Source organism: Octodon degus, unplaced genomic scaffold (assembly GCF_000260255.1).
Source record: "Octodon degus isolate 3935 unplaced genomic scaffold, OctDeg1.0 scaffold00004, whole genome shotgun sequence".
Taxonomy (NCBI): domain Eukaryota; kingdom Metazoa; phylum Chordata; class Mammalia; order Rodentia; family Octodontidae; genus Octodon; species Octodon degus.
The window spans coordinates 2608109-2618679 of record NW_004524580.1 but is presented as its reverse complement, the minus strand read 5'-3'; the positions used below and the strand labels follow the sequence as shown (position 1 = coordinate 2618679).

Sequence of the window (10571 nt, the reverse complement as noted above, 5' to 3'; positions counted from 1 at the left end):
GGGAGCCCGCGACCGGCTGGGGCGTGAGGTCGGTGGGTTGGGGCTGGCGGGCGCGGCGCGCCTGGGGAGGCGAAGCGAGGCGGGCGGTGAAGAGCCCCGGTACTTCTTTATCTTTTTAGATTGCTAGAAAAAAAAAAAAAGAAAAAAAAGCACAGGAGGACACATCTCGTGAGTTGAGTTCTTAGACTGCTCTATTCTTAGATCCGCTGCCCTGTTGCAGTCTGTATTACCCACGTTCTTCAGTCTGTGTAACAAACAGAAGCATTAGAAAAATAGTCCCGGGAGGGGCTGGGGAGAAAGCGGCCTAAGCTCCTGCCTGCCGAGCACTGGTCCTGAGTTCAATCCCCCCCACCCCCCCGCAAAAAAAAAAGCTGAAAAATGGTTCCGGGGAAAACTGCACAACCAATCTTGTAGGAAGTGTTTAAAGCGTGAACTCTTACTCTATAGATGCATAGGGAGGATAGTAAAGCACTTTTTAAAAATTACTGCGTTTTGGACTGGTGAGATGGCTCAGTGGTCTAAAGCACCTACTTACAACAAGCTTAGCAAAGCACAGGGACCATGGTTCGATCCCCCAGCTCCACAAGCCAGCCAGCCCCGCCCCCTGGTGGGCTGAGCTGGCCACACACACATGCACACACACACACACACACACACAAATAAATAAAAATTTAAAAAAATTAAAAAAAAATTACTGCGTTTTAAAAATAATTACATGCAATATTGCATTTTTCTCCTTTGTAGATGAATCAGAACTCCTCACTGTTCCTGATGGTTGGAAGGAACCAGCTTTTTCTAAAGAGGACAATCCCAGAGGACTCTTGGAGGAAAGCAGTTTTGCAACTTTGTTCCCAAAATATAGAGAGGCCTACTTGAAAGAGTGTTGGCCCTTAGTGCAGAAGGCCTTGAATGAACACGTATGCATATTTTATACATTTAAGATTTTACTTTTTAAAAGAGTCCCTTTAAGTGTATGTGTGCTGACCTTTTTTTTTTTTTTTTTTTTTTTTTTTGTTATACCTATTATTTAAGGTACCAGTATAGCTGATTTGGTTCCTTTAATAATTGAAACAGTCTAGACCAGTGATGGTGAGCCTTCTAGAGCTTTCTGTGATATCAAACAGCTGGCTGTGGGCCGGGGAAATGGCTCAGTAGACTAAGCACTTGCCTGGCAAGCACAAGGGGCTGAGTTCAAAACCCTGGTTCCACCAAAAAAACAAAAACAAAACAAAAAAACAGCTGGCTGTGGCATCCATGCCATAGGTTCACCACCACTCGTCTAGATGGATTTTATTCTTATGTAGTTTATTAGTCTTTTATGTGTAATTACTTTGAAATGCATATACCTTTACTGTTTTAGAAATTTCATGAATATGTCTAAAACTCACCTGTTGAAGTCCACCATACCTGCTCTAGACATGTTACCGTTTCACCTCTCTACCTTGAGCTCAGCTTTATTCCAGTTATTTCCTTTCCTTTTAAATGGAAGAAGATTATGTGACCAACTTTTCCCAGTGTGCTTTTGCTGCTATAATTGTAACATGGTAGATTGTTTTGATTTTTCAGATTGAGGATTGAAAAGACATTAGTGGGTTGAGAAGTCAATTTGATGGCTTTTTAAAAAAAGAAAGGTAGGGACAGGTATCATTTTGTGAAGCCTGTGGATCAGTTTTGCATGTATATATACTTGTGTATAGGGGGGTGTGTGTGTGTGAGGTGGTGATACATGCTTCTCACTCGGACTGCCTGGGAGTGAGCTGTACTCACTGGGAGGTGGGAGATAAAGGTGGCTCGGCAAGTTGCAGGTTGTGTTTTATAGCTGGCTACATCTGGGGTAGAGCTCATTTTTGTGTGTGTGGACATTCACAGAGACCCAGGTATTCATGTTAACCTCACAAGTCATAAAACAGCGTTTTCATTGGCTTTGTTGAAATCTAATTCTTCCAGTTGAGACATATGGCTTAATTTTCCAAATTGATTCTTTCTGAACCTGTTATAATTTGTTTTTGCCTTCAGTCCCCTAAGCAGCTAGAAAAAGTTTAAAAGGATAAAGGCATTTCTCTTGGGAACAGATTTCAGATTGGACTTGCACCCAGACTAGGGAGATATACTGCTTTACATTTTTACTTTTTGTAGGTATTAAGTGTGACTTCATCCTGGTTGAAGTAATGTTTTTTAAACTAGAGATAATCTTTATTCCAATAGTTTAAACTATTTTGAAGCTAAATATGAAGTTTTAATTGTTTTACTTTCATATCTTCTGTAAAATACATAAAAATAATTAAGTATTATTTATATTGGCACAGCTTCTTTAGAGTGGGAGTTGGTAGACCTTATAAGATCACTTAATAGCATAAAAATAATAGTTTGGTTGGGATAAGCTCAGTAATGATCTAAAGTGGAATTCATTTGTAGACAACTGCTGTTTGGTCCTTCTTGTAGCACATCAAGGCCACCCTGGACTTGATTGAGGGCAGCATGACTGTCTGTACTACAAAGAAGACCTTTGATCCCTACATCATCATCAGGGCCAGAGACCTGATAAAACTGTTAGCAAGAAGTGTTTCATTTGAGCAGGTAAATGTAGAATTACATAGACTTTGCTTTACTTGCATCAACATTACCTATTATAGTGGATTTTTTTCTCACTCTCTTTCCTTGTTTTCTACAGTTGGGTTTTTAGGTTTTATGCTGATGTCTTATTACCTAGGACTTAGGAAATAAGCTGATTAAAAATAATGTTGACATATGTATTTTTTTTTCAAAAGGCAGTACGGATTCTTCAGGATGATATTGCATGTGACATCATCAAAATAGGTTCTTTAGTAAGAAATAAAGAAAGATTTGTGAAAAGAAGACAGCGACTTATTGGTCCCAAAGGATCTACTTTGAAGGTACTTCTTATTAGTGACAGACTTGAATAGCTTCTCTGCGTGAATTGTCGGTGTATTGAATTTCACCTTACTGCTCTTTTGATACAGGCTTTGGAACTCTTAACGAACTGTTATGTTATGGTTCAGGGAAATACAGTCTCAGCCATTGGACCTTTTAGTGGTTTAAAAGAGGTAAGAACTATTACTTTCAGTTAATTTTTACAAGAGAATAAATAATTTGGTTATAATAAATAATTCTCAAATAATATAGTGTGGTATAATTATATTTTTAGAATATACTTTGTTTGATTTCCCATTAGTCAATATTTTCTGTCATCTAATTGAGAGATTAGGTACACTTGGACCTGCCATTTTTTGGTAAGTGTGGCAACATCTGGTTTTTAATTAGTTTTGCAAACATGGCTCGTTCAACTACCAAATTTAACTGTTATTTAAGACCTTAGTCTGCAGCACACAAGAAAAGTATGGTGTAGTTACATGTGATTGGAAAATTGAGCCGAGATCTTATTGCAATAATGTATATAGCCAGTAGAGGTCAGAGTCTGAAAACTAAGATAAATTTTGTTTCAGTTTTAGTATGTTTAATATTTTCATGAAGACTTTATTTAACTTGTCAAACTTCATTAGAAAATCTGTGAGGCAAATGCTGTTTTGTTTTTTTGCCCTCCCCTTCCCTTTCTCAAATGCTGTTTCTTTTAGCTCTTTCATTGTTTGGATGTGGCTGTGCTGCTTTTCTCCCTTCAAAAGTCTTTCTGTGTAATTCTTCTGGCCACCTTTCTCATAAATAGTCTGCCTTTTTGTCATGGGGGAGTAGCGATTTAACTGCATTAAATACGCTGTATTTTTATAGTTTTTGAAATACCTCATCTAATTCTTATAACAAGTTCTTGAGGTATATGGTTTTCTTTCCATATTGCACATGAGAAAGCTATAGCAGGAAAATGTCTCTTCAGGGAGAAGTGGCTGTCCCAGGCCCTGAGCCTTCATTTTCTAACTCTAGGTTTTGTTTTGTTTTGAGACAGCGTCTCACTGTATAGTCTAGGCTGGCCTTGAGCTCATGGCCATCCTCCTGCCTCAGCCTTCTAAGTGTGGAGATTACAGGCTTGTGCCACCATTCCTAGCCATTTTCTGCCTCTGAGTCCAGTCTTTCTTTCCGCTGTATCATACGGCTCCTGGATGTCGTATTTATATTATATTTTAATATTAATAGAGAAACTATTATATCCAGTGGAGGTTGATTATTACTGTAAAAGGTGTAGAGGCCACTCAAAAATTGAAGGAATTATTGTATTTAATTTGGTGGTTATTCACTGATTTCTGGGGTATTTTTGTAATATGGTAGTTTTCTGTCTAGTTCATCAAATTCTGTAATAAGTAATGAATTCATTTTTCTTTGCAAATTTCAGGTTCGAAAAGTAGTTTTAGATACCATGAAGAATATACATCCAATTTATAATATTAAAGTGAGTATTATATTCCAGTGATTGTCAGACTTTTAGCTTTGAAAAAATTAAATCTTTTATGAAAGACCTAATACATAGAAAAGGTAAAGTAGAGATATTTGGGGTCAGTTTGAGGTAAGCTTCAACCACTTACCCCTGTGCTTTAGTCCTTTTTTGGGTCTTAGGTCTCTAGTGTGAAAAACTGTTAAAGCGGATCTTTATAGTATATTTAATAGTTCTAATATAGTACAATGGCAAGCTTCATAGAACTTACTGCACATTTTTAATGGTGGACGTTGAACAGTCCACTTAAATTTGAAGAAGTTAAAAAGTCACTTAGACTAAAATTGATTTTAAGTTAATTAGAGTATCACAGATGAAGAGAGCTGTTGTGTCTCTGATGCCTTGTTGACATCCTCTTACGTTTTGTTGTGTACAAAATTCAGATGAATCTTGTACAGCAATTAACCACTAGGAAGAATGTATGCAATGTGTTAATTATTGAAACTGTCCTACCAATTTGGTTTGAAGCTGTCTTATTGCTATTTGTTTCTCAATAAAACTATGGGGAAAAAAAATTCAGGTGAAGTGGGGCAGTATAGTACTAATTGTTTAATCATAGACCATGACACCTTGGTTTCTACTGAAAACTTTCTGCTTATGAGGAATATCCGCTAATGACCGTTTTGGCTCTAAGTTAATTATAAAGAATTTAATGAAATAATAGTTGAAAAGCTACATTTGGTTCCATCTCATTTTAGAATTTTGGATTTTTTTTTTTTTTTTTTTTTTTTTTTTTTTTTTTTGGTATTTTGGGGAAGGTGTTCAGGGTTTCACTACTAGATTGGACTTGTAGTGATCCCCTTGTTTACAGCCTCTCAAGAGCTGGGATTATAGGTGCGCGCCACTACGCTCAGTCTCACTTGTTATCTCAGTGTGCCCCAGGAGCGGGGCTGGCACGGCAAGCCCAGGGATCGAACCCCTGGCCCCTGCACCTGCTTGCAGGTGCTTCAGTCTGCTGAGCATTTTGGCTAGCCCTAAAATTTTGGATTTCTTAATCAAAATTTCCAGTAGTTTTTTGATGCTTAGCACATTGTGGATGTTTGAGATGTATATTGGTAGAGTTGATTAATTCCAGTAAAGAGACTAGGAACTGTCCCTTTTAAAATTATTTAAGGGGGCCGGGGAGATGGCTCAGTGGAATAAGCGCTTCCCTGGCAAGCGCAAGGACCTGAGTTCAATCCCTGGTTCCCCCCCCCCAAGAAAAATAAAATTATTTAAGGAAGCAATAGTTATATCTTAGTTTAACAAATTATAAATTTTGAAATTAAAAAGTACTTTATTTATATGTGTATGACTAAAGACCTTAATGATAAAACGAGAATTGGCGAAAGATTCTGAATTACGATCACAAAGTTGGGAAAGATTTTTGCCACAGTTCAAACATAAAAACGTGAACAAACGCAAAGAACCAAAGAAGAAAACTGCTAAGAAAGAGTACACACCGTTCCCACCGCCACAGCCAGAAAGCCAGGTTAGTATTCAGTGTTAAGCTTTACGTGAAAAGGTAACATTTTAATCTGGTTTTGACCCGAATATTATTGAGTTTATTTTAAGTAGCATGTATATATGTATGTAGATAAAAGGAAGGTAGGGGCCGGGGAGATAGCTCAATAGAATAAATGCTTGCCTGGCAAGCGCAAGGGCCTGAGTTCAATCTCCGGTTCAAATAAATAAATAAATAAATGAATGAATGAATGAATGAATGAATGAATGAATGGAAGGTAAGTATAAATAGGCTTATGATGCTGACTGCATGGGGATAGCAGGTGGGGCATTCACATTGTGAATGTAAACTACATTAAGGTAGTTGGTGTCAGCCTGTCCCTGCAGCTACTGTACATATTTTGTAGGCAAAAAAGTTCAGTGATTTAGCTCACAAAATTGCCTGCTTTGCTGTAGTGACTTTTTTGATCATGTACTGTATGATTTTAGAAATCATAACTTCTGTGTATTATTTATTTATTTAATGTATTTGGTACAAGGTTTCACCAAGCAGCTGGGACCTGTAGTGATCCCGTCTCAGCCTCCCTAGTGCTGGTATTAGCGGTGTGCGCCATCATGCCAGAACTCTGACTGGCTCAGCACGCCCAGGGGCAGGGCCGGCACAGCATGTGGGGCTGGGGATCAAACCCCAGTCCCTGCGTTTGCTTAAGCAGGCGCTTAGTCCGCTGAGCTATCTCACTGGCCCAGAAATCATAAACCCTCATCCTTGGTTCCTGCTATGACCTCATACTATTTTGTTACCTATCTTCATTCCTTTCCAACCAAAGAGAATATCTTTTCTTGCCTTTCTGTTTTGTGCTTTGGTTTTTTTCTGATCAAGTCACTTTATCATTCTATCACACTTTTCTGGCAAAACTCTAAAACTTTATCGGTCTGGAAACTTGGCCTCTGACTTCTATACTAAGCTGGAAAAGGTCTCATGTTTGGCTGAAATGCACTAAGAATTCGTGTTTCCAGCCTCAGACAGGTTTTTTCAGTATTATCTAGCAGCTCTTTATGAGTTTTTAATTTTCTCAGCACCTGTCCACTTGTAACAGAGGACGTTGCATTTTACTTTCCTATGATAGTGAGACCTTCAGAAAAGAACCCCTTCCATTTCTGTGACCTGTAACTTTTTCAATCTGTGATCTGCCTCTCCTCCCTTTTTGAATTCTGCGCACACCAGCCTGAGGCCTTGCTTCTTCATTTCTCCCTTTGCCTTTTTCAGTTTCTGCTGTTTTCCTGTTCAAGATGTAAACCCTTGCTGTGATTGTCATGTTTTCTGTGTAGACATGTTTGGAGTTTTTCAGGGAAGGTTTGATGAAAGGGTGATGATCATGGTGAAAAATAATAGAAATAGGAGATCCTGGACTGTACCCTGGAAGAGGAAGAAAGGCTAAAGGGAAAGGGTAGTTGGAGGAGATTATGTAGTGATCCCATTATTAAGCCACACATGTGCACCGCCTGCTGCGCTTCTTTCAGCTCTGTCCTGTAGTTATGGTTTGTCTTTCTTCCCTATCCTTTAGCTGCTTTTTAATTCATTATAAGGATAATGAATATGTACTGCTAAAAATTAATTGTGCCTATCAATGGGGTTAATGTGTCTGTGCATGGATATTATTATGCACATTGACAAAATCCAGCCTCCCTCTGTCCACCACACAACCCCCCAATGTACCCCAGTAATACATAAATACCTTGGTTCATGAACTTAATTCTTCACATCAGAACCATTCTTGTTCAGCTCGGTTTGCAAACAGAATCTTGGCAAGAATCAAGTTTGTGAGCTGAGGTACTCCTGACTATTTTACTTGCAGGTTCATTTGCCCTTCTGTCTGTGATAGCAGAGGCAAGGCACTTAGTTCACTGTGTCTGCGTTATGTTGCTTAACATGGTGTTCTCCAGTCCCATCCGTTTCACTGCCAGGGACAGGATTTCAAATCTTCATGGCTGAATAGTATTCAGTTGCAGATTAGGAAGACCACATTTTCTTTATTCATTCATCTGTTGAAGACATCTAGCCTGCTTTCATGTCTTAGTCTGAATAGTGCTACTACAAATACACACATGTAGATAGCTCTTTTGTATGTTGAATTTTTTTTTTTTTTTTGGTATAAATAGAAGTAGAATAGATGAATCATACAGTCTATCTAGAATTTTTCCAGGAATTCCATACTGTTTTCAGTAGTGGCTGTTCTAATTAACATTGTCACCAACAGTGTATAAGAATTTATTTTACTCCACATCTTTATTACCATTTATATTTTATTAACAGCCATTTTTATTATCTTGAGATTGTATCTCATTTTATTTTTTTTGGGTTTTTTTTTAGTTTTGATTTTTATTTCCCTGATGGCTAACAGTGAACTTTTAAAATATATTCATTAGTCATTTATCTTATTTTGAGAAGTATCTATTCAGATCCTTGCCTCTTTTTGGCTGGGGAGATAGCTCAGTAGAATAAGCACAAGGTCCTGAGTTCAATCCCTGGTACTGCAAAAAAAACCCCAAAAACCAAAAAAGCAGATCCTTTACTATTTTAAATTAGATTATATGGCTTTTGTTATATGTTCTGACTTCCCTGTTTTTCTGGATATTAACCTTTATCAGATGAAGTGTTGTAAATATTTTCTCCCATGCTATAGTTCATCTCTGTTGTTTGCTGTGTAGATTTTTTTTAGGTATGTTCCTGTTTGTCAGGTTTGCTTTTGTTAAGTCTTCATTTGAGGTTCTATTTTGAAAATTATCTTCTGTACCAGTGTCTGTAAGTATTGTCTTTATGCTTTATTCTGGCAGTTTCAAATTTAGGTTTTAAGATTTAGGGTATCTGGTTAATCTCGTGTTGATTTTTGTGCAGTGTGAGTGAATTGTAATGATCAAGCTTCAGTGTTCCGTACCATTTGTTGAAGAGGGCTTTGTGTCTGCATGTGTATTTTGGAAGTCTTTGTCAAGAATCAGTCAGCACAGGTTTCTATCTGTGATCTATGCCAGGTGTCTGTGTGTCTGTAGTTAGCCCATACTGTGTTGTTTTGATTGTTACTGCTTTGTAGTATGTTCTGAAATCAGACTTTGTGATGCTTCTGGTTCTTGCTCAAAGTTTTCTTCAAGTTTCCCCAAGTTATTGTTCTAGTCTCCTTACACTTTTGTGAGACACTGACCTCCCATCCTACCTGATCTAGTCTGTCTTATTTTCTGTGAACACTTCTTCATTTTTGCTACCTCCGTGTTTGTAGTTTCTTCTGCTTGGCGTAGTTTCTTCAGTGTTGCCATTCTCGATAGAAGTTTGACTCCACTGCATTTACCCTAAGGACATTGTGGCTTTCTTAGGAAATTCCTGTCTACATTGTTTCTGATGTAATTGTAAATACTATTTTCAATAGATTGACAAAGAATTGGCCAGTGGAGAATACTTTTTGAAGGCAAATCAGAAGAAGCGGCAGAAAATGGAAGCCATAAAGGTATGACTTTGTCTTCTTCACAACATTAATAGCAAGACTCATAGATAGTTATTTGTAAACTCTGTCTTACTAATGTGTTTCTTAATGTAGGCTAAACAAGCAGAAGCGCTCAGTAAGAGACAAGAAGAAAGAAATAAAGCATTTATTCCACCTAAAGAAAAGCCAGTTAAAAAACCGAAAGAAGGTAAAGCTCATTTTTTTACCTCTTGAATTATTTATTATCTATAAAAAGTAAAACCATAATTTGTGTGAACCTCTTGGGTAAATAACAAGTAACTGTGTTTCATCAGTTACTTTAGGATTTCGTTGTAGTTGCAGCTGGAGCTTATTGCAGGGAGTCTCAGCATGGCCTTCTTTCTCAACCTGTGATCTGTGCTTGAGAAGATGCTCTGTTGCCAGAGATACAAACCCAGAGCCATCTCTTGTTTTTATCTTTTTTCTGTTTATTTGGTGTGTGGCTTAAGATCTGTTTCTGGGTTAACGGTGATTTCTCATTACTTTGTATTAAAGAACAAAATGCTTGGTAGGGGGTATATCAAGAAGACACAAGGGTGGCCAGCAAGATAGCTCAGCGGACTAAGCGCTTGCCTTGGCAAGTGCAGGGACCGGGATTCAATCCCCAGTCCCGCATCCCATGTCAACCTCGCCCCTGGGGTGTGCTGTGCTGGAGACTGAGTCCAGGCGTGGTGGCACCTACCCCAGTGCTGGGGAGGCTGAAAACAGGAAGATCAGTATGAGTCCGAGCTACCAAATACATAAAGTGAGAAGGAAAAAAAAGACACTAAGAAAAATCAGGCTTTTTCTTCTCCATTGCTAGCCTCATTATTTATCCTCTCTTCGTTTACATTCTCTTTCCTTCTATTAAAACTTGTGTTCTTTGTATTCACACTTGAAGTCTTCCTTAGTAACTGTCCATAACCAAGAGGAGAGTTACTGAGTGGGAGAGAGGTCACTACCAAAATTGTATAGGCTGGGTGTGGTCATACGTGCCTGTAATACCACATTCGGAAGCCTGAGGCAAGAGAACTGCCACAAGTTACAGGCCAGCCTGGGCTACAAAGTGAGCTCAAGGCCAGCCTGAAGTACATAGTGAAATCCTGTCTCAGAAAGATAAAAGTAATAATTTGTGTATAAACTACTTACTAAGGGGCCAGGGAAATAGCTCAGTAGAATAAGTGCTTCCCTGGCAAGCGCAGGGTCCTGAGTTCAATCCCTGGTTCTGCCATAAAAAA

At 38.3% G+C, this 10571-nt stretch overlaps 1 protein-coding gene across 1 annotated transcript in view; it reads left to right on the top strand.

Moving 5' to 3' along the window:
* Krr1 (KRR1, small subunit processome component homolog) overlaps positions 1 to 10571 on the top strand; it is a 50399-nt gene that overhangs the window by 38906 nt on the left and 922 nt on the right. The window contains exons 5-12 of the mRNA XM_004623884.2: positions 745 to 917; positions 2443 to 2577; positions 2769 to 2894; positions 2982 to 3065; positions 4301 to 4357; positions 5700 to 5870; positions 9262 to 9339; positions 9430 to 9523. Coding sequence (XP_004623941.1) covers positions 745 to 917; positions 2443 to 2577; positions 2769 to 2894; positions 2982 to 3065; positions 4301 to 4357; positions 5700 to 5870; positions 9262 to 9339; positions 9430 to 9523 — 918 coding nt within the window. The remainder of the gene's footprint in view (positions 1 to 744; positions 918 to 2442; positions 2578 to 2768; positions 2895 to 2981; positions 3066 to 4300; positions 4358 to 5699; positions 5871 to 9261; positions 9340 to 9429; positions 9524 to 10571) is intronic.